Genomic DNA, 25,474 nt, shown 5'->3' on the forward strand with positions numbered 1-25,474 from the left:
ATACGTGATGGCGTTGAACGTGACGGGTCTGGTGGTGGTGGTGGCGTTCTTCCTGCTCATCCCGGCAGCGGGCATGTGGGCTGCCAGGCGCTTCAAGAAGTCGGGAGGGACAGGAGATGGAATGGAAGACACGCTTCTGGCTGGGCGTAACATCAACTTGCTGATGGGGATCTTCAGCCTTACATGTAAAAAAAACCCACAACATTTCTTCAGAAGAAGTCAAGTAATAATTGAATAGTATGAAGCAAATATGGTGTATGTTTTTGCAGCCACCTGGATAGGAGGAGGATTCATCCTTGGTATCGCTGAAGCAACGTACAACCCGACATTGGGAGCAGTGTGGGCTCTCATGCCTGTGTCTTATGTCCTTACATTCTTCTTAGGTACTTAAAGCCTTTTCTACATTTTCTTCAGTTCAGTTTTCCGTTCAGTTTCAGTTTATTTCGAACATGCATACAATGCAATCTAATGCATCACACGTCCGAAAAGGAGTAGGAAGAATCAGAGCTTATTTATTAATCCTACCCCTTTTCACACCGTAGCAATTTTATCCAATTTCCTTGTTCTCTGTAACAGAACAGTGAACAAATAAATTATACATAAATAATATACCTTTTTTTTTTTAAGGCTCCCATTAATGCCCTTTTAGCCTTCATTTCAGTACTGTTATAGCAATGGAGAATAATACAATCTGTTGATCAACTTGACATTCATTTGCATCACTGACCTCTGCTAAGCAATGTGGTCTACATACAACACACAAAGACAAAGATATGTTTCGAAGGGCCAATTTATTTCAGGCCAGAACAAATTGACAACTATTTTAAATAGCTGCAACATAACATACATAAGTAACAAACAGCATAATAACAACATAGCTGTAAACCTGGCTTCACCCAAGGAAGGCACACACTACATACACAAAGCCTAACCAGGCATTTTTTTTCTCTCAAGGAATTCGGAAATAAAATCATGTCTTCATGAGATCAACACTGTACGGAAGCCCAGAACACTCTACGCATTTCCCCAGTTTTAGTTTAGAGATAAGGAAAGATTGGCCTTTCCCACCAGGATCCCTCTTTATGTTTGTGAACTTTATAGTCCATACATTTAGAGTGATGTGATAATCAAACACTCCAGAAGTCTAGAATGAAAGAGTATATAAGAGAATTGACAGAGTGTGTGTACCTTCAGTGATGAATGATGAGCAGAGGCAGAGTTTTGAGTGTTTTCTTTAGCTCGCTTACCATGTTTATGTACTCACCGTCCACTGTGTCCATCTGCCTGAAAGCGGGTGACTCCACTGTAGAAATAGCCTGCATGTCTTCTAGCATACACGCTGCAATGGCTCTATCAATGTTGTACTGGCTAGCAGTCCCTACGTTAAAATCCAGCCGCTGTTGGAGGTGGAGGTGAAGTGTGTCTCTCTTTACCAGCTTCGTCGAAGCATGTTGCTTTTGTAGCTTTTTCAGCAGATTTTAATTGCTATTTTGGGCAGTAGATAAGATCTTTGATCCAAGACACAACTTACATTTAACTAAAATGTTATTTTCTTTGTGCTCGACAAAAGAAAAGTAGTGAGAATATCTCCATGTTAAGAAACTCGACTTCTTGTTAGTAAACACAGATACGCCCCCATTCCCCCGCCCCCACCCACACAAAGCGCGGCTATTATTTTCCTTGTGACACAGAAGGACGACACCGCAGCGCTCCAATAAAACACACTCAGATCTTCTGTTTCTAGCCGATACTACGTAAAAAATTACGTAAAATAACGCAGTAACGCATCATGTAGTAACGGTAACTGAGTTACTGAATATAAAAAATAACGCGTTAAGACTACTAGTTACCGCCGAAAATAACGGCGTTACAGTAACACTGAGTATTACGTATATTTAGCTTGTGTGCTATTGTGTGCTTAGTTGTTGTGTAGCTGCTAGCTCCTACTACACCATAGCCTAACATTTTTACATTTTGTAAATGACTCGACCAAAATACAAGAAAACAGCAAATTTGTGTGCTTTTTGGAAGACATTTAGATGTTAAATGGCTGTCCAGCTTTGCACAGGTAAACAAGCTGCAGGACTGCTTGTGTCAGAGCGATATAATCCAATACTTTGCTGGTACTGACCGATGTCAATATCAGATTGGGACACCAAAGATAAGCATGCCCAAAGTTGCTAATTCTTCTTAATTCTTTACACCAACCCCTTTCCTAGGTGGCATTTTCTTTGCAAAGCCCATGAGAGACAACAAGTATTTGACGATGATGGATCCTTTCCAGCAGAAGTACGGGAACGTACTGGCCAGTCTTCTCACCCTTCCGGCTCTGGTCGCTGATGTGCTGTGGGTGGCACGCACACTCGTCAGCCTGGGTGAGTTCCTTTACACAACCTTTTGTGTGGACGGGCGTGTTATTGAGCCTCCAGGGCACAGGTGCCAAACTCAAGGCCCGGGGGCCAAATCTGACCCGCCACATTATTTTATGTGGCCCGCTAAAGCCTGGAAATAATATGCGTTTAATAAAATGCTCAATCTTTTCTTACTAAATATATTTGTTCTAGGGTTGTACGGTATACCGGTCCAAGTATAGTATCGCGTTACTAATGAATCAAAACAGTACTATAGTCTGTTTGAAAAGTACCGGTTTGGCATGTCCTCACGTTGTGACATTGCTGGTTTTACGAGCAGTGGAGCATGTTCGGCAGCGCACAATCACGGAGTACTTACAAGCAGACAAGGTGTGTAGACAGAAAAGGGAGAACGGACGCATTTTGGCCTAAAAACTGACGATAAAGGTGAAGTCATAACACTGAAACGCCCTCAGGAAGAGGTGCTTTAAGACATGGCTAGCTAATCCTCGCCTCCATGGCGACGAATAAAGTGAGTTTCTTACAAGTATCATCCCTGCAGGACGAGGAATTAGCTAAACATGCTTCACTACACACTGTAGGAGGATACGATAGCTAACCGCTAACAGCAAGCCAGCACCCTGAATGTATTCAAATGCCATGGGTGGATCGACACCTGACATCCACTGTAATGATACCAAGTACAATAGCGTATCTCGTCGATACTACTATGATTACATCGATATTTTTTATCGTCACAAAATCTTTTTTCCTTTTTTTAAAATCCATATTATGTTTATAATCTCAGGAAATATGTTCCTGGACACATGAGGACTTTGAATATAACCAATGTATGATCCTGTAACTAATTGGTATTGGATCGATACCTAAATTTGTGGTATCAACCAAAACTAATGTAAAGTATCCAAACAACAGACGAATAAGTGATTATTACATTTCAACAGAAGTGTAGATAGAACATGTTAAAAGAGAAAGTAAGCAGAAATTAACAGTAAATGAACAAGTAGATTAATAATTTATTTTCTACCACTTGTACTTAATAATGTTGACAAAATAATAGAATGATAAAAGACACAATATGTTACTGCATATGTCAGCAGACAAATTAGGAGACTTTGTTTGCTTACTTACTACTAAAAGACAAGTTGTCTAGTATGTTCACTATTTTATTTAAGGACAAAATTGTTCTTCAATTGCAATAAGAAACATATGTTTCATGTACCGTAAGATTTTTTGTTAAAATAAAGCCAATAATGCCATTTTTTGTGTTCCGCTTTATTTAGAAAAGTATCGAAATACATTTTGGTACCGGTACTAAAATATTGGTATCGGGACAACACTAAGTTATTTCCCTTTTGACAAAAAAAATCATGTACCGGTACTGCATGCAATTGCATACACTGCAAAAAGTCGGTGTTCAAAAACAAGAAAAAAATATACAAAAATTAGGGGATATTTTATTTGAACTAAGCAAAATTATCTGCCAATAGAACAAGAACATTTGGCTTGTCAAGACTTTCCAAAACAAGTAAAATTAGCTAACTTCAATGAACCCAAAAATACCTTAAAATAAGTATATTCTCACTAATAACAAGTGCACTTTTCTTGGTAGAAAAAAAAAAAAAAGACACCTTTTTGCTCAATTGCTTAAATTAAGTAAATGCTAGTGCCATTATCTTGACATAATGATATGCACTAGGCATTACATTTCTTGAAACCAGCAAACTTATACTAAAACTAATTTATTGTTCTTAATGGAAAGGCAACAAGACAACCGCGTGTTACTCTCGGGGTCTACTAGCCGCTCAGCCAAATCATATTGTCTAAAAATGCATTTTTCCATCGATAACATGACATCATCGTGCCAAGTGCGTGCTCTTTCAGTCAATTTGTGCGCATATATACAGCCTGGCCACCGGCCAAAAATTTTTTTATTGTAATTTTGAAGAATTAATCTGAATGTGCATGAACTATTTCTGTTCAAAATAGTTTCAAATGTCACATGTGAAATGTTTAAATATTAACTGTCAGTTTACTGTACTGTGCCAACCAGGGACGTGCAGTCACTAGAGGCAGGTGAGGCGGGGCCTCACCTGCCATCATGGAAAGAAAAAAAATGTAAAAATATATATTTTTAAATTAAATTGTTATATGTATCCAGTGATTATACTATAAAGTTATTTTCCATTTAACTTCACCCATTTTAGATTCTTTTTATTTAAAATCGCTAATTTTCACATTTGCCGTTCAAATACTGAGAAGAGACGATGCGGTGATCAGCAGCCAGTTGAGGCACGTCACTGCGTTGTGCCTCACCATGGATTGTGGACTCGGCTAACTGCTGGCCTGCTGTGCAGTGAGACCGTATTGCTATATGAATTATATTATACATTTCCATAGTTTAGTTAGCTGAGGTATAATATGTACAGTGTATTTTGTCAACAACTGTATGTGTGTAAAGTATTTCTTGTGCTGAGCGATCATAAAACGGCTGCAAAAGACGCACTGGCTGAGGCTCGCCTCCTGCACCCCCGCCGTAGAATGCACGGCAACCCCTGACGGGAGTGTTATATCAACTAAAGCCCACACTTAAACTTTCCACGTGCAAGATTGAATCTATTTAAAAAAGTTATTTCATAAGAAGCCAAAAAGTGCAAAAACAATAATGTTCGTGTTGGAGGAGTTGTGAATGACTGCAGGGCCACAACATTAGGTACACCTGCAGACTGCAGGTGTACCTAATTCACAACTCCTCCAACACGAACATTATTGTTTTTGCACTTTTTGGCTTCTTATTAAATAACTTTTGTAACCTATTTTATGGGCTTTCCTCTTTGTGATGTTAAGTTCCTGTTATGCGCTGTTGTACAGTACATGCCTTGAGCTCTTATTTTGAAGGCGCTAAGAGCGGAAGTGTCGACACGTTGGAGTGGAGCGGAAGTTTTTGAAAGAAGGTAAATAAAGTGGTCCTCGTGTAAACTGGAGCCTCCGTGTTTGCTATTTTGTAGTTTCATACAGTATAGGCGACATTTATAAACCCTCGGTTACACTTTTTTAAATAGATTAAATCTTGCACGTGGAAAGTTGAAGTGAGGGCTTTAGTTGATATAACACTCTCGTCGGGGATTGCATTAATCCAGCACAATATCGGCTCATGGATTTATTTTATAAGTAAAGGTAAGACCATAATAACGTTTTTTTTATTAAATGTGCTTTTTTGTGTGCTACAGTTTGTATGTGTAAAGTTAAAGTTAAGTTAAAGTACCAATGATTGTCACACACACACTAGGTGTAATGAAATTTGTCCTCTGCATTTGACCCATCCCCTTGATCACCCCCTGGGAGGTGAGGGGAGCAGTGGGCAGCAGCGGCGCCGCGCCCAGGAATAATTTTTGGTGATTTAATAACCCCCAATTCCAACCCTTGATGCTGAGTGCCAAGCAGGGAAGAATGCTGGTATGACCTTTTAAACATAACCCGTTAACTGCTGCCAATCAAATGGTGAATAAGATACTCTTTAGGGTTCATATGTTTGTAAATCTGACTGTGATGAAGTCAGTGCCTCACCAGCCATCAACCTCACCGCACGTCACTGGTGCCAACTGTACTGCTGTATGAGTGCGTATTTTCTATTGTTACATTGAAAATAAAAAAACAGAAAAGCCCATTTGGCTGTCATCTGTTTAAATTATGAGACACAATTGTGTCAAAGTCATGATTTTTTTTTTCATGCTTGAAATAAGAAATTATTACTTTAAAAAAGTAGTTTTGTACTTGTGAGTGTTGATGACACAGCTTTGCAACAGTTGATATTCTAGTTTCAAGCTTGTTTTACTCAATATAGGTCATCAAATCTCAGCTACAAGCTATAATATCTTACTGAGACAATTTAGGACCAAAACCCTTAAAACAAGTAAAACACTTTAACATAAAATCTGCTTAGTGAGGAGAATTATCTTATCAGACAGAAAATAAGCAAATATCACCCTTATTTGAGATGTGAAATCTTACTTAGATTTCAGTTTTTGCAGTGTAACCTTTCAAATTCAATATTCCATCCATCCATCCATTTTCTACCGCTTATCCCCTTTGGGGTCGCGGGGGGCGCTGGGGCTTATCTCAGCTACAATCGGGCGGAAGGCGGGTTACACCCTGGACAAGTCGCCACCTCATCGCAGGGCCAACACAGATAGACAGACAACATTCACACTCACATTCACACACTAGGGCCAATTGAGTGTTGCCAATCAACCTATCCCCAGGTGCATGTCTTTGGAGGTGGGAGGAAGCCGCAGTCACGGGGAGAACATGCAAACTCCACACAGAAAGATCCCGAGCGCAGGATCGAACCCAGGACCTTCGTATTGTGAGGCAGACGCACTAACCCCTGTATCACCGTGCTGCCCAAATTCAATATTATCAAAATCAAAATATTATATTATCATGTATTCCAAAAATATTTTTTGGTAAGATAAAGATACATACTGTACTTAAATATCTGCTTGACTTATGATTTCAAAACAAATGATCAATGAAATTGTAGACTGTAAAATTGACAATAGATTTTACAGTTCAATTCCACAGACTGAGTTTTTTTTACCGTAAAATCAACATTGGTACTCCTTTTTTCCCCCATATACAGTAAGACACTAAAACATTTAAAAAAAACTAAAAAAAACATTAAACAAGATTTTACAGTAAAAAAAAACAACTGGCAGCTGTGTTGCGTGAATTTTCCCGCTAAAAACAGTGGTATTGTTTTTACATTCCATTCCGTTTATTCCATTTTTAAAAATATTTTTTATATGCTGTATTAGTTTATTTTTTATTTTATTTAGCCTTTATTTAACCAGGTAAAATCCCATTGAGATCAAAGATCTCTTTTCCATTAATGTTGTCCCGATACGAATATTTTAGTACCAGTACCTAAATGTATTTCGATACTTTTCGATACTTTTCAACAGAGGTGTGGACTCGAGTCACATGACTTGGACTCGAGTCACATGACTTGGACTCGAGTCACATGACTTGGACTCGAGTCAGACTCGAGTCATGAATTTGATGACTTTAGACTCGACTTGACAAAATGTAAAGAGACTTGCAACTCGACTTAGACTTTAACATCAATGACTTGTGACTTCACTTGGACTTGAGCCTTTTGACTTGACATGACTTGCCACTTTCCCCAAAATCCAAAGCTTAAAAAGTTATTTGGGAGCGCTCCGTATTTTTCATTTTCTTCGTCTGTCTATCAGCGTGTTGTTCCTGTCAGCTGGTGTGCTCTCAGTACAACAGCCAATCAAATTAGATCTACGTTGTTTTCATCGCGCAGCATTCATCCAATCAAATTGCAGTACAACCACTGAACAAGAGTTGTCCAACAACGTGCCAGTGATAAACAATTATGCCAAAGTTGGTTTCGTTCGGGTATAAAAACTACGACTTGGTCAACAAAAAACGAATTGCCGTATGCAAATCACGCAGTTCGAATATTACAGACGGAGACACAACATTTTTCAACTTCGTTCGACATTTGAAGTTGCACAAAGAAGGGTAAGTTTTGAATGTAAGATAACGTTTATTGGCTAAGTAACGTGACTTTTATTTGCTGTGTAGTTAAATCAGTGAGGCTGCAAACGCACTGCTAACGCTATAACCATAGACATCTTATAAGTAGACGCAGCATGGAGCGCTACTGCCTACTGGCGCAGACGAGGCGCGGGGCCGCCATCTTGGAGTGGTGATCCGCTCCACTCAGTGCAATTCATTTGGCAGGAGCAATGAACGGTCAGCGCATTTAATTCATCTTACCTCACTGAATACCACTGATTTTCACCCCCTTTTTTGTCATACGTGTAGCTATGATAACAGACACATGTTTTGGCGTGTTTTATTATTCATAGTTTGCTTAACAGTAATATAATATTCTTATACACTATAAGTGACCAGACGTCCGAGATCAAAACTGGGAATATAATCCCAGAGAAGGGGGAAAAAACGGTAAGCTATTTTTAAGTTGAAGAAACAATATGATTAGGTTATATATACATATGCGTGTATTCTACATAAACAATGTATGAATACATTAGATATCTATATATCTTAGGGACCTATAGACCGTATCTCTGTTGCTTCAGCAGCAGAGCGTTTATTCTGTCTTGACACTTTGTATTGATATTTTCTATTACATTCTTCCCTTAAATGATAATGTTTGCAGTGATTGTTTTATACGTATTACTTTATGTAAGTCGCTTTGGATAAAAGCGTCTGCCAAATACTTAAACATATACAAACACCTGAAAGTCTTCATATCAGCTAAAACCACCAATCTGTTTCACTGGATTCAGAATAAAACCAAATTCTGTTTTACTCAACAATGTTAGTATTTGAATATTGTTACTTGAAGACTTATTCCTGGTTACAATTATACTGTTAAGAAAGTATTGTCTTATACTTTGCCTAAAATGAGAATGCATCATAATCAGTGGCGGCTGGTGAATTTTGTTTTAGGTGGGGCTGAAAGTTTGTAAACCAAACCCCTGTAGAGGCGTCATCCTCCCCCAGAAGATTTCTTTGTGATTTTCACATACAAATATTGAAGATCTTTGATCCTTCTCAACTCTGTGGTAATATTATTTTCATAAGATACAACCAATAGTACGTTAATGTTAAATCTTACTTGTGAAAAGTAATCCCCCGATTCCTATTTTCAACAGTCCGCTCATTTGAGCAGGAAAACGCTGAACACCGGCATCTTTGTTTTCTACCTTTCAACTGTCAGTTTAGGCTGCTCGCCGGCTCCTCATCAGCACTTCAAGATGGCGGGCAAATTGCTCACGTCACAGCAACCAATGCTGCGTTTACTTATAAGATGTCTATGGTTATAACGTCATTGCAAACACGGCAATATGTTGCGTCCACTGCAGTTTGCTACCTTATTGATACTTTTTGTCAAGTGATTTTTTTTTAAGCAGGGTTGCATGAGGTACCTACACATAACGTTACGTTAGTCCATGTATCACACACAGTAACGTAACGTTAGTCAATGTATCACACACAGTAACATTACGTTAGTCAATGTATCACACACAGTAACATTACGTTAGTCAATATATCACACACAGTAACGTAACGTTAGACGGCAGTCAGCAGCACCGCGTTTTTTAGCCACCTACAAAAAGACAAACATAGTCAAATAAAGGTCAGTTAAAATGTATACTATATTAAGAATATGTGTACATATTGCATAGGGTCCTGACATCTAAAAAGTACAACTCTGTTCATTGTTATGTTCATATATTTGTTATGTTTTTCATGTGTACGCACACATAAACACACATACAGTATGAGATGAGATCAATGAGATAAGGTAAGAACAGGATAGAAACTGCTGTGGAACTAGTTACAATGCAATATGCCATGGAAATACAATGTTAACACTTTTGTGCAAATAAGTACAGTTGCACTTGTTTTTTTCAAATGTGTTTATTCTGTAAAGGAATGAGTTACATGTTTAAAATGACTGGTTAATAGTGCTATTTTGAAGTGCAATGTCAGCACTATCTTTTTCCCTGCAATTTCAAATGCACTTGTTTTAATAAATAAATACAGCATTTTAAAAGCATACACAATCTGTGTAAATATATTAGTCTGTGGTTAAACGACTTGAAAGGACTCATAACTCAAAATGCAGGACTTGGGACTTGACTTGAGACTTTCCAGTCTTGATTTTGGACTTGACTCGGACTTGCCCTGTCTTGACTCGGGACTTGACTCGAGACTTGAGGGCAAAGACTTGAGACTTACTTGTGACTTGCAAAGCAATGACTTGGTCCCACCTCTGCTTTTCAAAATAACGGGGACCACAAAAAAATGGCATCATTGGCTTCATTTTAACAGAATTTTTTACGGTACATGAAACATATGTTTCTTATTGCAATCGAAGAACAATTTTGTCCTTAAATAAAATAGTGAACATACTAGACAACTTGCCTTTTAGTAGTAAGTAAACAAACAAAGGCTCCTAAATAGTCTGCTGACGTTTGCAGTAACATATTGTGTCATTTATCATTCTATTATTTTGTCAACATAATGAAGGACAAGCTGTAAAAATTTATTATTAATCTACTTGTTCATTTACTGTTAATATCTATTTCTATTTTAACATGTTCTATCTACACTTCTGTTAAAAATAAATAATCACTTATTCTTCTGTTGTTTGGATATTTTACATTAGCTTTGGATGATACCACAAATTTAGGTATCGATCCGATACCAAGTAGTTACAGGATCATACATTGGTCATATTCAAAGTCAACAGCAATGTCATGACATAACGACGCACCGTCATGCCCGGGAACCGGTACTTTTCAAACATTATAGTACCATTTTTGATTCATTAGTACCGCGATACTATACCAGTACTGGTATACCGTGCAACCCTATGCTGTATTTAAATTTGTTATATTTTTTTTGCAGCTTCTGTGGAAAAACGTATTGTTAATGTATTATATATATGCATTATTTATTACTCATCGTTAAAAGTGGCCCTCTGAGGGCAACCATAACTGCGAAGTGGCCCTCAATGAACACGAGTTTGACACTCCTGATCTAGGGGTGTCCTGATCTGATTTTAGCAAAAAAGATTATGATTGTGCAAAGCTGGTTCATACCTGCCATTGTTCTCTGTTTGACTAATTTTACTTGATCACACTTTTTCTAACATTCCACACTACAAATTGTTTTAAAATATGTATGACTCCTGCTGATATCGCTCCAATATGGATATTGTATCGGAAGTAAAAAAAAAAATATATATATATATATATATGGAGACACCCCCAAACACACATGTGTCAAACTCAAGGCCCGGGGGCCATGTCTGGCCTGCCGCTTTACTTTCACTACACCATTTAATGTAGTCTGTCACATCATTTTATGTGGCCTGACACGTCATTCGACGTGGTTTGCCATATCAATAAATGCGGCCCGTCGCGTCATTTAAATGGGGCCCACCATGTAATTGAATGTGGTCCGCCACATTTAATGTGGTCAGCAGCGTCATTTAAAGTGGACCGCCACGACATTTAATGTTACCGTCATGCCATTTAAATGTGGCCCACCCCGTCATTAAACGTGGTCCACCTGGTTTAATGTGTTCCGCCACGTTTATCGTGGTCCGCCACACCATTTGATGTTACCCGTCACATCATTTTAATGTGGCCCACCACATCATTGAATGTGGTCCGCCTTGACATTTAATGTTACCCGTCACATGATTTTAAAGTGGCCCACCACGTAAATTGAATGTGGTCCGCCACAACATTTAATGTTACCCGTCACATCATTTTAAATTGGCCCACCACGTCATTGAATGTGGTCCGCCACAACATTTAATGTTACCCGTCACAACATTTTAACATGGCCCACCACATTATTGAATGTGGTCCGCCAGATCATTTAATGTGGCCCCCTCATGTCATTCACTATAGTCCGCCACATCCTTTGATGTAGTCCGCCACATCAATTTCAATTAAAGTGGCCCTCTGAGGGCATCCATAATTGTGATGTGGCGCTCAATAAAAACAAATTTGACAGCCCTGCCTTAGCGTTACCACTATGTTGTGTTGTTCCAGGTGTAACTATGAATGTGATCCTGGACCTTTCCTTAATGTGGCCTGATATGTCTTTTAATGTGGTTTGCCATTTCATTTCATTTGGCCCACCATGTCATTGAATGTGGTCGGCCACATTCAACGTGGTCAGTCGCTTCATTTAAAGTGGCCCGCCATGTCATTCAATGTGGTCTGCCACACCATTTAATGTTACCGTAATGTCACATAAATGTGGCCCACCACGTCATTCACTTAAAATGTGTTCCGCTGCATCATCGAATGTGGCTCGCCATGTCATTCAATGTGGTCCGCCACATTTAATGTGGTCCGCCACACCATTTAATGTTACCCGTCACATAATTTTAAAAGTGGCCCACCACGTCATTGAATGTGGTCCGCCACGTCATTGAATGTGGACCGCCATATCATTCAATGTGTTCCGCCACACCATTTAATGTTACCCGTAACGTCATTTTAAATTGACCCACCACGTTGATGAATGTGGTTTGGCACATTTAATGTCATTCAACGTGACCCCCATGTCATTCAATGTGGCCCGCCACGTCATTTAACGTGGTCCGCCACATCATTTGATGTAGTCCGCCATGTCAATTTCAATTAAAGTGGCCCTCTGAGTGCATCCATAATTGCGATGTGGCGCTCAATGAAAACAAATTTGACACCCCTGCCATAGCTGTGTTGTTTGAGGCGTAGCTATGAATGTGATCCTGGACCTTTCCTTAATGTGGCCTGATAATTCAATGTGGTTTCCCATGTCATTAATGTGGCCCGTCACGTCATTTAAATGTGGTCCACCATGTCATTGAATGTGGTCCGCCACATTTAACGTGGTCAGGTGCGTCATTTAAAGTGGCCCACCACACCATTTAGTGTTACCCGTCACCTCATTTAATGTGGTCCAGCACGTCATTAAATATGGTTTGGCACATTTAATGTGGTCTGCCACATTAAATGTGGTCAGCCTCATCATTTAAAGTGGCCCGCCATGTCATTCAACGTGGTCCGCCACATTTAACGTGGTCAGGTGCGTTATTTAAAGTGGCCCACCACACCATTTAATGTTACCTGTCACCTCATTTTAATGTGGCACACCACGTCATTAAATGTGGTTTGGCACATTTAATTTGGTCCGCCACATTAAATGTGGTCAGCCTCATCATTTAAAGTGGCCCACCATGTCATTCAACGTGGTCCGCCACACTATTTAATATTACCGTCATATCATTTAAATGTGGCCCACCCCGTCATTAAATGTGGTTTGGCACATTTAATTTGGTCCGCCACATTAAATGTGGTCAGCCTCATCATTTAATGTGGCCCACCATGTCATTCAACGTGGTCCGCCACACTATTTAATATTACCGTCATATCATTTAAATGTGGCCCACCCCGTCATTAAATGTGGTCCCCCACGTTTAATGTGTTCCGCCGGACAATTTAATGTGGCTCGCCATGTCATTCAATGTGGTCCGCCATTTGATGTTACCCTTCACATCATTTTAATGTGGCCCCCCACGTCATTGAATGTGGTCCGCCACACCATTTAATGTTACCCGTCACATCATTTTAAAGTGGCCCACCACGTCATTGAATGTGGTCCGCCACAACATTTAATGTTACCCGCCACATAATTTTAAGGTGGCCCACCACGTCATTGAATGTGGTCCGCCACAACATTTAACGTTACCGCCACATCATTTTAATGTGGCCCACCACGTCATTGCATGTGGTTCGCCACGTCATTGAATGTTACCCGTCACGTCATTTTAAGGTGGCCCACAACGTCATTGAATGTTACCCGTCACATCATTTTAAAGTGGCCCACCACATTATTGAACGTGGTCCGCCACAACATTTAACGTTACCGTCACATCATTTTAAAATGGCCCACCACGTCATTGAAAGTGATCCGCCACGTCATTGAATGTGGTCCGCCACAACATTTAACGTTACCGTCACATAATTTTAACGTGGCCCACCACATCATTGAATGTTACCGTCACGTCATTTTAAAGTGGCCCACCACGTCATTGAATGTGGTCTGCCGCAACATTTAACGTTACCCGTCACATAATTTTAATGTGGCCCACCACATAATTTAAAGTGGCCCGCCACGTCATTGAACGTGGTCCGCCACGTCATTGAATGTTACCCGTCACGTCATTTTAAAGTGACCCACTATGTCAATGAACGTGGTCCGCCCCAACTTTTAACGTTACCCGCCACATCATTTTAAAGTGGTCCACCACGTCATTGAATGTTACCCGTCACGTCATTGAACGTAGTCCGCCACAACATTTATTGTTAACTGTCACATAATTTTTTTTAATGTGGCCAACCATGTCATTGAATGTGATCCGCCACAACATTTAATGTTACCCGTCACATTATTTTAATGTGGCCCACCACGTCATTGAAAGTGGTCCGCCACGTCATTGAATGTGGTCCGCCACAACATTTAACGTTACCGTCACATCATTTTAAAATGGCCCACCACGTCATTGAATGTGGTCCGCCACAACATTTAACGTTACCGTCACATAATTTTAAAGTGGCCCACCACGTCATTGAATGTTACCCGTCACGTCATTTTAAAGTGACCCACCACGTCACTGAATGTTACTCGTCACATCATTTTAATGTGGCCCACCACATCATTTAATGTGGCCCGCCACGTCATTGAACGTGGTCCGCCACGTCATTGAATGTTACCCGTCACGTCATTTTAATGTGGCCCACTATGTCATTGAACGTGGTCCGCCCAAACTTTTAACGTTACCTGTCACATCATTTTAAAGTGGTCCACCACGTCATTGAATGTTTCCCGTCACGTCATTGAACGTAGTCCGCCACAACATTTATTGTTAACCGTCACATCATTTTTTTTAATGTGGCCAACCATGTCATTGAATGTGGTCCGCCACAACATTTAATGTTACCCGTCACAACATTTTAATGTGGCCCACCACATCATTGAAAGTGGTCCGCCACGTCATTGAATGTGGTCCGCCACAACATTTAACGTTACCGTCACATCATTTTAAAATGGCCCACCACGTCATTGAATGTGGTCCGCCACAACATTTAACGTTACCGTCACATCATTTTAAAATGGCCCACCACGTCATTGAATGTGGTCCGCCACAACATTTAACGTTACCGTCACATAATTTTAATGTGGCCCACCACGTCATTGAATGTTACCGTCACGTCATTTTAAATTGGCCGACCACGTCATTGAATGTGGTCTGCCGCAACATTTAACGTTACCCATCACGTCATTTTAACGTGACCCATCACGTCATTTTAATGTGGCCCACCACGTCATTGAACGTGGTCCGCCACGTCATTGAATGTTACCCATCACGTCATTTTAATTTGGCCCACCACGTCATTGAATGTGGTTTGGCACATTTAACGTTGTCCGCCACATCATTCATATTGGCCCCCCAAGTCATTCAATGTGGCCACTTCAATTTAAATTAAATTGGCTCTCTGAGGGCATCTGTAATTGCGATGTGTCAGCGTTACCACTATGCTGTGTTGTTCCAGGCGTAACTATGAATGTGATCCTGGACCTTTCCTACACCATCTCCATCCTCATCTCCTTTGCCGTGGCCATCGTGTATACGCTCGTGGGAGGGTTCCTCTCTGTGGCTTACACAAATGTCATTCAGCTCATCTGCATCTTCATCGGCCTGGTAGGCAGCATTTTTCTCTGAATTATTGCATACTGTCATTGAAAAACATTAGATTATGCAGGTGGTCCTAAAGTTGTAGTGAATGGTTATATACAGTGTGTAGGTTGACAGAAAACCATGTGTTTGTGTACACAGTGGTTGAGTGTCTGTTCCGTCTTGACCAGCTCTCACTTTTTGGACATCTCACTGACGGCGTACAGTCAAGGCTACCAGGCTCCCTGGATTGGCACTGTGGAGCTCCATGAAGCGGGCATCTGGTTTGACAACTTTATGGTGCTGGTGAGTACAAAATGTTTATAAATGTGAAATTGTCACATTTTTTGGACTATACAGTGCATCCGGAAAATATTTACAGTGTTTTTCTAAATTTCGGTATGAGACATCCTTATTCCAAAATGCAATTAATGCATTTGTGTCTTCAAAATTCTACACACAATACCCCATAATGATAATGTGAACATTTTTTTTTTTTGGCAAATTTATCAAAAATAAAAAAAAGTATTCACAGCCTTTAGTCAATACTTTGTTGATGCACCTTTGGTCGCAATTACAGCCTCAAGTTGTTTTGAATACGATGCCACAAGCTTAGCACACTTATCTCTGTAGAGTTCCGCCCATTCCTCTTAGCAGCACCTCTCAAGCTCCATCAGATTGGATGGGAAGTGTTGGCTTTCATCCAGGATGTCTCTGTAGATGGCTGCATTCATCTTAGTCTAGTCAGGGAGGGGACCAAGAAGCCAATGGTCACTCTGTCAGAGCTACAGCATTCCTCTGTGGAGAGAGGGGGAATCTACCAGAAGGACAACCATCTCTGCAGCATTTTAAAAAAAAGTTTTATTTCTCTGCTTAATCCATTATATACCGTATTTTCCGGACTATAAGGTGCACTTAAAAAAAATGTTTTCCCTCAAAACTCGACAGTGCGCCTTATAACCCGGTGCATCTGATGTAAAGAATAAGTTTGGTTGAGCTTACCCACCTCGAAGCTATTTTATGTAATGATAAATATGACCAGTAGATTGCAGTCACACATAAGAGATGTAAGCTGCTCTATGATGGGTCTCAAGTAAACAACACCAACATTTTAAATGTCCCATTGAAAATATAGAACATTACACAAGGTGCTCAAAAATCCATCAAAAATGTTTTAGTACGACTTTGGTAGGCTATGAAGCCGCACCGCTTGATGGATTGTACTGTGCTTCAACATATGAGTATTATTATGGTGTGTGTGTATAAGGTAAGACATATTATCTGCTGTTTTGTTTCGCAATATTATGCAAAAGCAAATTTTCTTACCTTCTGGTACCTGCTGATCTGTATTTGGGATCTGCATAAGTCCTGAGAATGTGCGCACCTCCACCTTATGTAGTCCGTAGTCGATAAGCTTCTTCTTTTTCTCTATCTTCTTGTTATGGGACATTCATACTCCGCTGTTGCCATTTCTAATATAAAGTAGTGTAAAGTTCTTACTTATATCTGTCAGTAAACTCGCCATGAAAGCGCTAAAACATACCGGTGTAGTGAGTTTACATTATTCACCCAAGGAACTTTAGTTATTAGAGAGTTCCGGTCCGACGTTTTTCCACGGGACACATTTCCGGCGGACGAGGAGATGCTGCTCCGTTATTGATTTAAGTAAAGTCTGAATGTCATTAAAACAGTTAGCTCCATCTTTTGACACTTCTTCCACTCCCGTCCTTGCACGCTACACCGCTACAACAAAGATGACGGGGAAAAGACGCCGCCGAAGGTGAGCCACGTAAATAAGAACGCCCACAAAATGCAGCATCCGGAAGCGGCTGTCAGAAAGCGGCTTGAAGATGATCTGTAAAACATAATCTATGCAACATTTTGACCAAAGAACCACCATTACATATTATGTAGACCACAAGGAGGTGTTTTACATTTAGCAAAAATAATAATAATATAGGGGCAGCACGGTGGAACAGGGGTTTTTGCATGTGCCTCACAATACGACAGGTCCTGAGTAGTCCTGAGTTCAATCCCGGGCTCGGGATCTTTCTGTGTGGAGTTTGCATGTTCTACCCGTGACTGCGTGGGTTCCCTCCGGCTTCCTCCCACCTCCAAAGACATGCACCTGGGGATAGGTTGATTGGCAACACTAAATTGGCCCTAGTGTGTGAATGTTGTCTGTCTATCTGTGTTGGCCCTGCGATGAGGTGGCGACTTGTCCAGGGTGTACCCGGCCTTCCGCCCGAATGCAGCTGAGATAGGCTCCAGGGACAAGCGGTAGGAAATGGATGGATGGATGGATAATAATAAAATGTCGGGTTCAAACACTGATGACATCTATTAAACAGACAAAGAAGCAAGGAATTAAACAGAGACAGAATTAAATTAGGCTCAATTGAGGAGAAATGTCTGGGCTGTGCTCTTGTACAGTCTCCACCACGCTCTGACGGAAGATTGTACGCCTCCTCTTTTATTTGGACTTTCCCTGATTACATGGCAACAGTTGTTTCTAAGGGAGGGGGGTCGTAAACAGCCATCGCCTTTGGTTACAAAACAGTTCAAAGAAAAGGTCGTAAAACAGTTAAAAGAAAAGGTCGTAAAACAGTTTAAAAAAAGGTGTCTGGAGGGGAGTCAGGCCCTGCTTCCTCTCTGCTTTGTAGATCTCGGGTCAAAACAAAATCTTTCTGTGGATTACAATAGAAGAAAGAAACCGACGCCTTCATGTCGCTTCCCATCGTACACAGTAGAGTTTTACAAGCCTTCTTCTTGGTAGGATCAAAGACAGCTTTTGTCCTCTCGCAGGGCGAGCTGAACTCAATATAACACAAAGTTTTGTGATAAGTTAGATACAATTATTCTGACAAATATGACTCCTTTAATGCGCCCTATAGTCCGCCTTATATATGAAAAAAGAAAAAAAAATAGACCCTTCATCGGCAGTGCGCCTTATAATCCGGTGCACCCTATGGTCCGGAAAATACGGTCATTTTGCCAATAGCGAATAAAAATGTGTCGATTAGCCGCACATTTGTATAAGCCGCAGGATTCAAATCTTAGGAAAAACGTTGCAGCTTATAGTCCTGACAATATGGTAATTATGTTTCTACCAGGCTCTGGGTGGTTTGGCCTACCAAGCGTTCTACCAGAGCGTCCTGTCGGCCTCATCTTACGCCCAGGCTCAAGTGACCTGCTTTGCCTCCGCTGCCTTTTGCCTGGTGCTGGGTATCCCCTCTATACTAATCGGAGCTGTGGCTGCATCGACTGGTACGCATTTACAAACCCTGTTTCCATATGAGTTGGGAAATTGTGTCAGATGTAAATATAAACGGAATACAATGATTTTCAAATCATTTTCAACCCATATTCAGTTGAATATGCTACAAAGACAACATATTTGATGTTCAAACTGATAAACAATTTTTTTGTTGCAAATAGTCATTAACTTTAGAATTTGATGCCAGCAACACGTGACAAAGAAGTTGGGAAAGGTGGCAATAAATACTGATAAAGTTGAGGAATGCTCATCAAACACTTATTTGGAACATCTCACAGGTGAACAGGCAAATTGGGAACAGGTGGGTGCCATGATTGGGTATAAAAGTAGATTCCATGAAATGCTCAGTCATTCACAAACAAGGATGGGGCGAGGGTCACCACTTTGTCAACAAATGCGTGAGCAAATTGTTGAACAGTTTAAGAAAACCTTTCTCAACCAGATATTGCAAGGAATTTAGGGATTTCACCATCTACGGTCCGTAATATCATCAAAGGGTTCAGAGAATCTGGAGAAATCACTGCACGTAAGCAGCTAAGCCCGTGACCTTCGATCCCTCAGGCTGTACTGCATCAACAAGCGACATCAGTGTGTAAAGGATATCACCACATGGGCTCAGCAACACTTCAGAAACCCACTGTCAGTAACTACAGTTGGTCGCTACATCTGTAAGTGCAAGTTAAAACTCTCCTATGCAAGGCGAAAACCGTTTATCAACAACACCCAGAAACGCCGTCGGCTTCGCTAGGCCTGAGCTCATCTAAGATGGACTGATACAAAGTGGAAAAGTGTTCTGTGGTCTGACGAGTCCACATTTCAAATTGTTTCTGGAAACTGTGGACGCCGTGTCCTCCGGACCAAAGAGGAAAAGAACCATCCGGATTGTTATAGGCGCAAAGTTCAAAAGCCAGCATCTGTGATGGTATGGGGGTGTATTAGTACCCAAGACATGGGTAACTTACACATCTGTGAAGGCGCCATTAATGCTGAAAGGTACATACAGGTTTTGGAGCAACATATGTTGCCATCCAAGCAACGTTACCATGGACGCCCCTGCTTATTTCAGCAAGACAATGCCAAGCCACACGTTACATCAACATGGCTTCATAGTAAAAGAGTGCGGGTACTAGACTGGCCTGCCTGTAGTCCAGACCTGTCTCCTATTGAAAATGTGTGGCGCATTATGAAGCCTAAAATACCACAACGGAGACCCCCGGACTGTTGAACAACTTAAGCTGTACATCAAGCAAGAATGGGAAAGAATTCCACCTGAGAAGCTTAAAAAATGTGTCTCCTCAGTTCCCAAACGTTTACTGAGTGTTGTTAAAAGGAAAGGCCATGTAACACAGTGGTGAACATGCCCTTTCCCAACTACTTTGGCACGTGTTGCAGCCGTGAAATTATAAGTTAATTATGATCACTTCATGAAATATTTCCACAGACTGGAACTCAACGAGCTATGGACTACCAACTCCATATGAGCGTGGAGAAGCAGGTTCCATTCTGCCCATTATACTGAATACCTTCACACCCAATGTGTCCATCATTGGCATTGCAGCTGTAGCTGCTGCTGTCATGTCCTCCATGGACTCTGCCCTGCTGTCCTCTGCTTCAATGTTCTCCTCCAACGTCTACAAGAACATCATCAGAAAACAAGTAAGAATGCTAACCTTAAATCAGGAGTCTCAAACTCAATTAAGTCTGGGTATTTCAAGGATTTTTTTCATAATTTCGTTAAATTTGCTAACAGATATTGTGACCCTTAGCAGTAGTAGGCCTAAACTCATTATAAATGTAAAATGTAATGTAAAAGGTGTGTATGTTGGCATTGTTGAGTTCCCCCAGTAGATGGCCAGAGACACTTCAGCTTGCTTACAGGAAGTTGCTCTTTGTGTTGCGTAATGTGTGTATGTTGTGCTGTCATTTTTATTTTTGGACCGTTATTGTGGTTCATTCAAGATGTTTATATTATATTCAGTTATTACTAGAGATGTCCGATAATGGCTTTTTTGCCGATATTCCGATATTGTCCAACTCTTAATTACCGATTACGATATCAACCGATACCGATATATACAGTCGTGGACTTAACACATTATTATGCCTAATTTTGTTGTGATGCCCCGCTGGATGCATTAAACAATGTAACAAGGTTTTCCAAAAATAAATCAACTCAAGTTATGGAAAAAAATGCGAACATGGCACTGCCATATTTATCATTGAAGTCACAAAGTGCATTTTTTTTTTTTACATGCCTCAAAACAGCAGCTTGGAATTTGGGACATGCTCAGAGCGCATGAGGAGGTTGAGGTGGGCGGGGTTGGGGGGGCGGGGTTTTGCTAGGGGGTAGCGGGGGGGGGTGTATATTGTAGCGTCTCGGAAGAGTTAGTGCTGCAAGGGGTTCTGGGTATTTTTTCTGTTGTGTTTATGTTGTGTTACGGTGCGGATGTTCTCCCGAAATGTGATTGTCATTCTTGTTTGGTGTGGGTTCACAGTGTGGCGCATATTTGTAACAGTGTTAAAGTTGTTTATACGGCCACCCTCAGTGTGACCTGTATGGCTGTTGACCAAGTATGATTGCATTCACTTGTGTGTGTGAAAAGCCGTAGATATTATGCGATTGGGCCGGCACGCAAAGTAAGTGCCTTTAAGGTTTATTGGCGCTCTGTACTTCTCCCTACGTCCGTGTACACAGCGGCGTTTTAAAAAGTCATCAATTTTACTTTTTGATACCGATAATTTTGAAACCGATACCAATAATCTCCGATATTACATTTTAAAGCATTTATCGGCCGATAATATCAGACTGCCGATATTATCGGACATCTCTAGTTATTACCCGCCCCAAGGTGCGTGAGCCGCAAATTACTCTGAACTATGAAGTTAAATCGAGACTTCCAGTCTTGGGATCGTAACAATGAGCTTTGACACACAATTGTATGCTACACTTTAAACAAAAATTCACAATAAAAGAAATTTATTTTTCAATAACAGTAATGCACAAAAAAAACAACTATAGATTATGCGGGTAAAAACTGTCAGCTCGAGACTTATTGTGCTTAACTGGACTGCGTGGGTTCCCTCCGGGTACTCCGGCTTCCTCCCACCTCCAAAGATATGCACCTGGGGATAGGTTGATTGGCAACACTAAATTGGCCCTAGTGTGTGAATGTGAGTGTGAATGTCGTCTGTCTATCAGTGAGGTGGCGATTTGTCCAGGGTGTACCCCGCCTTTCGCCCAAATGCAGCTGAGAAAGGCTCTAGTACCCCCCGCCACCCCAAAAAGGACAAGCGGTAGAAATAGGATGGACCACACCCGCTGGATCAGAGATATTCTTTATTTCCTTCAATTACAGGAAATGATCAATCAATCAAAGTTTATTCATATAGCTCTTAATCACAAGTGTCTCAAAGGGCTGCACAAGCCACAACGACATCCTCGGCTCAGATCCCACATCAGGGCAAGGAAAAACTAAATCCAATGGGATACGATGAGAAACCTTGGAAGGGACCGCAGATGTGGGGACCCTTCCCCCCCGCCACCCTTAGGCGACCGGTGCAATGGACGTCGAGTGGATCTAGTTAATAGAGTGAGAGTCCAGTCCATAGTGGGGCCAGCAGGGGATCATCTTGAGTGGAGACAGGAGAGACGGCAGATCAACTGGTCTAAAAGGGGGGTCTATTTAAAAGCTAGCGTATACAAATGAGTTTTAAGATGGGACTTAAATGCTTCTACTGAGGTAGCATCTCTAACTGTTACCGGTAGGGCATTCCACAAAAAGTATGGGGTGCTTTCTTGAAATATGTAAAGGAGACTAATTTCCAGTTTGGCCCCGATTGAGACGTGGTTGAATTGGGTATGATTGATGAGCCTTTTGTTTGCCTTTGTGTATTGCTGCGTCGTGTCGGGGCCATTCTGAATTGCAGTTGTCTGTGGCTTTATAGCAATATTTATCTGTACTTATTTGACTAATTATTTTTTTTTAAAGTTTTCGGTTGGGGTATTGTATTGTATTTCTGTTGACTGTGTGTCAAAAAAATTCAATGTACAAATGTCCCAAAAAAAATTAAAAGTCGCCAGAATTTTACCGTAAAAATAACAGTGGTATCGTTTGACAGTAATGCGCTGCAAAAGCTTGGATTTTACGGTAAATAAACTGGCAGCTTAGTTGTTATAATTCTACCTGAATAAACAGTATTACGGTGTTTTCCATTCTCAGTAAGCCAATGTAAAAACACACGACCGAAATGTAATGGTAAAAAAAACTGGTAGATCACACGGCGTGGCGCAGTGGAAGAGTGGCCGTGCGCAACCCGGGGGTCCCTGGTTCAATCCCCACCCAGTGCCAACCTCGTCATGTCCGTTGTGTCCTGAGCAAGACACTTCACCCTTGCTCCTGATGGGTGCTGGTTAGCGCCTTGCATGGCAGCTCCCTCCATCAGTGTGTGAATGTGTGTGTGAATGGGTAAATGTGGAAGTAGTGTCAAAGCGCTTTGAGTACCTTGAAGGTAGAAAAGCGCTATACAAGTACAACCCATTTATCATTATTTATTTATTTAATTGTAACTTAATTTATATGCATAGTAAAAACAACAAACTTACCAGTTTTTTTTAACCAGAAAATATTTTTTTCGTTTTATAGTGCATGGAAAAACTGTACCTCTGTTATTTTTTATCATAAAATTCTAGCGACTGAGCTACCAGTTCTACAGATTTCAGTTTAGAGTGTCACATACAATTGTCTGTCAAAGGTCATTGTGTTGTCTTTGTTATGATCCCAAGACTAGAAGATTAACACTTTGAAGTTCTGTCTTTCTCTTGTGTCAGGCGTCAGATCGTGAGATGCAGTGGGTGATTCGTATCTCGGAGGTGGTTGTGGGTCTGGCTGGTACTGGCCTCTCCTTCCTTGACAACAGTGTTCTGGTCTTCTGGCTTTTGGGTGTGGATATGTCCTTCACCATCATGTTCCCTCAGCTGGTTTGCATCCTCTTCTTCAAGGTGTCCAATGGCTACGGTGCTAGTTTGGGCTTCGCCGTGGGAGTCCTCATGAGAATCCTGAGTGGGGAGCCACTCATCGGCTTGCCGCCCGTCATCTGCTACCTCAACTGCCAACTGAATGCCGAGGGCACGCTCACCCAGTTGTTCCCCTTCCGCACTACCATCATGGTCACCTCCATTCTATCCATCCTGCTATTCTCCTGGCTGACAGCTTTCCTTTTCAACCGAGGCCTGTTGCCTAAGAAGTGGGATGTGTTCAAGGTCAAACCAAAGCAGGTGGTCCCTAAAGACGACCAAGAGGTCTCTGCGTCAGAGCTGGAAATAGAAACCGGGTTCTGAAGGGACTCAAAAGGAGCAAAACGATTTTGACAAAAACATTTTATTATCAACCTATCATCCAGTATAAGACTTTTTCGAAAGACTTTGATTAAATTTGTTCTGATTTTTTGTTTTGTAAAGACTTTCTATGATAGATAGATAGATAGATAGATAGATAGATATATAGGTCTTTATTATCTTTGCACAAGTACAACGAAACTTTGTTTTCAGCACAAACCCGTTCAAGATTAGACAAAACAAACAGTGTACAGGGTTACAGAACAGGAACGCTGATGGGTTGCCACAAGGCGCCCCGTAAAAGATGGGAAAAAGGTAAAACGCTGGGGAAGGATGAGTAAAAAAAAAATACAATCTAGACTAGGCTCCTAGGGGGCCCAGTCTGGAGTGGGAAAAAACCTCCATAGCAAAGCACATATACATATTACAACGTAGATCTCGAGATATCTAGCAACAGAGGGAAGGGAGTGCGAGGTCATGATGGTAGGCCGCAGCTCTCAGGCGCTGACCATCCATTCATCACCCCTATGGGATTTGCGTCGAGGGCGTTGGGTTGGGGAGGGGGGAGGTTGTGTATGTGTGGCGTATATTTTTGTGGTTGCATGTGTGTGTGTAAGCCCGTAGTGTGTCTCTGTTCTGCGGCCTTGATGTCTGTGCAGTCGCTAGTCCAAAGTCAACAACAACAGGTGTGTGTCCATGAGAGACAAGAAGGGAGTTTGTTGTGTCTTCGTCGCACTGTCCTTCGGGAGAGTCTCGACGCCAGGGAAACAATCCAAGTTAGAATGTTTTTTTATGCGAGTGAAAATGAAATTTGCTTTTCACTCTAAATTGTCTATGACTGGTCCTCAAAACTGCGGGGCAGACAGTCCGATGTGATCCAAAATCACAAGAGTGTCCACAGTTCTTCCCGCATCCTCCAATCATTTGTGGCAGCTTTGGGGTACTTTGAAGACTGCGAGCAACTTCCAATTTGTCGACAAACCAGAGCAACGCTTACTCCAATCAGCAGATGTCCTGTTGTCATAATTCCAAATAGGTGGATATCTTCATGTCCTCGACAGAAAAGGGTCGCCAAGCACGCGGCACTCCTTCTTCTCCCGTCCGTCGTGTGTCCAGCAACAACCGCTTTGTCACGACAGCAGGTTCCCCCAAACCTAATTTCGTTGAGGCCAGTTAAATAG

The 25,474-nt window shown here is 41.2% G+C and overlaps 1 protein-coding gene across 1 annotated transcript; it reads left to right on the forward strand.

Annotated features, from left to right (window-relative positions):
• On the forward strand, positions 1–24,758 carry LOC133617435 (high affinity choline transporter 1-like). Its single transcript, XM_061977384.2, has 8 exons — positions 1–185; positions 270–383; positions 2,220–2,375; positions 15,560–15,708; positions 15,844–15,987; positions 18,795–18,948; positions 20,400–20,614; positions 23,787–24,758. Exons 1-8 carry the CDS (start codon positions 8–10, stop codon positions 24,294–24,296), a joined length of 1,620 nt encoding a protein of 539 aa, XP_061833368.2. The 5' UTR covers positions 1–7; the 3' UTR covers positions 24,297–24,758.
• Positions 24,759–25,474: the final 716 nt, after the last annotated feature.

This window comes from Nerophis lumbriciformis, linkage group LG16 (genome assembly GCF_033978685.3).
Source record: "Nerophis lumbriciformis linkage group LG16, RoL_Nlum_v2.1, whole genome shotgun sequence".
NCBI lineage: Eukaryota > Metazoa > Chordata > Actinopteri > Syngnathiformes > Syngnathidae > Nerophis > Nerophis lumbriciformis.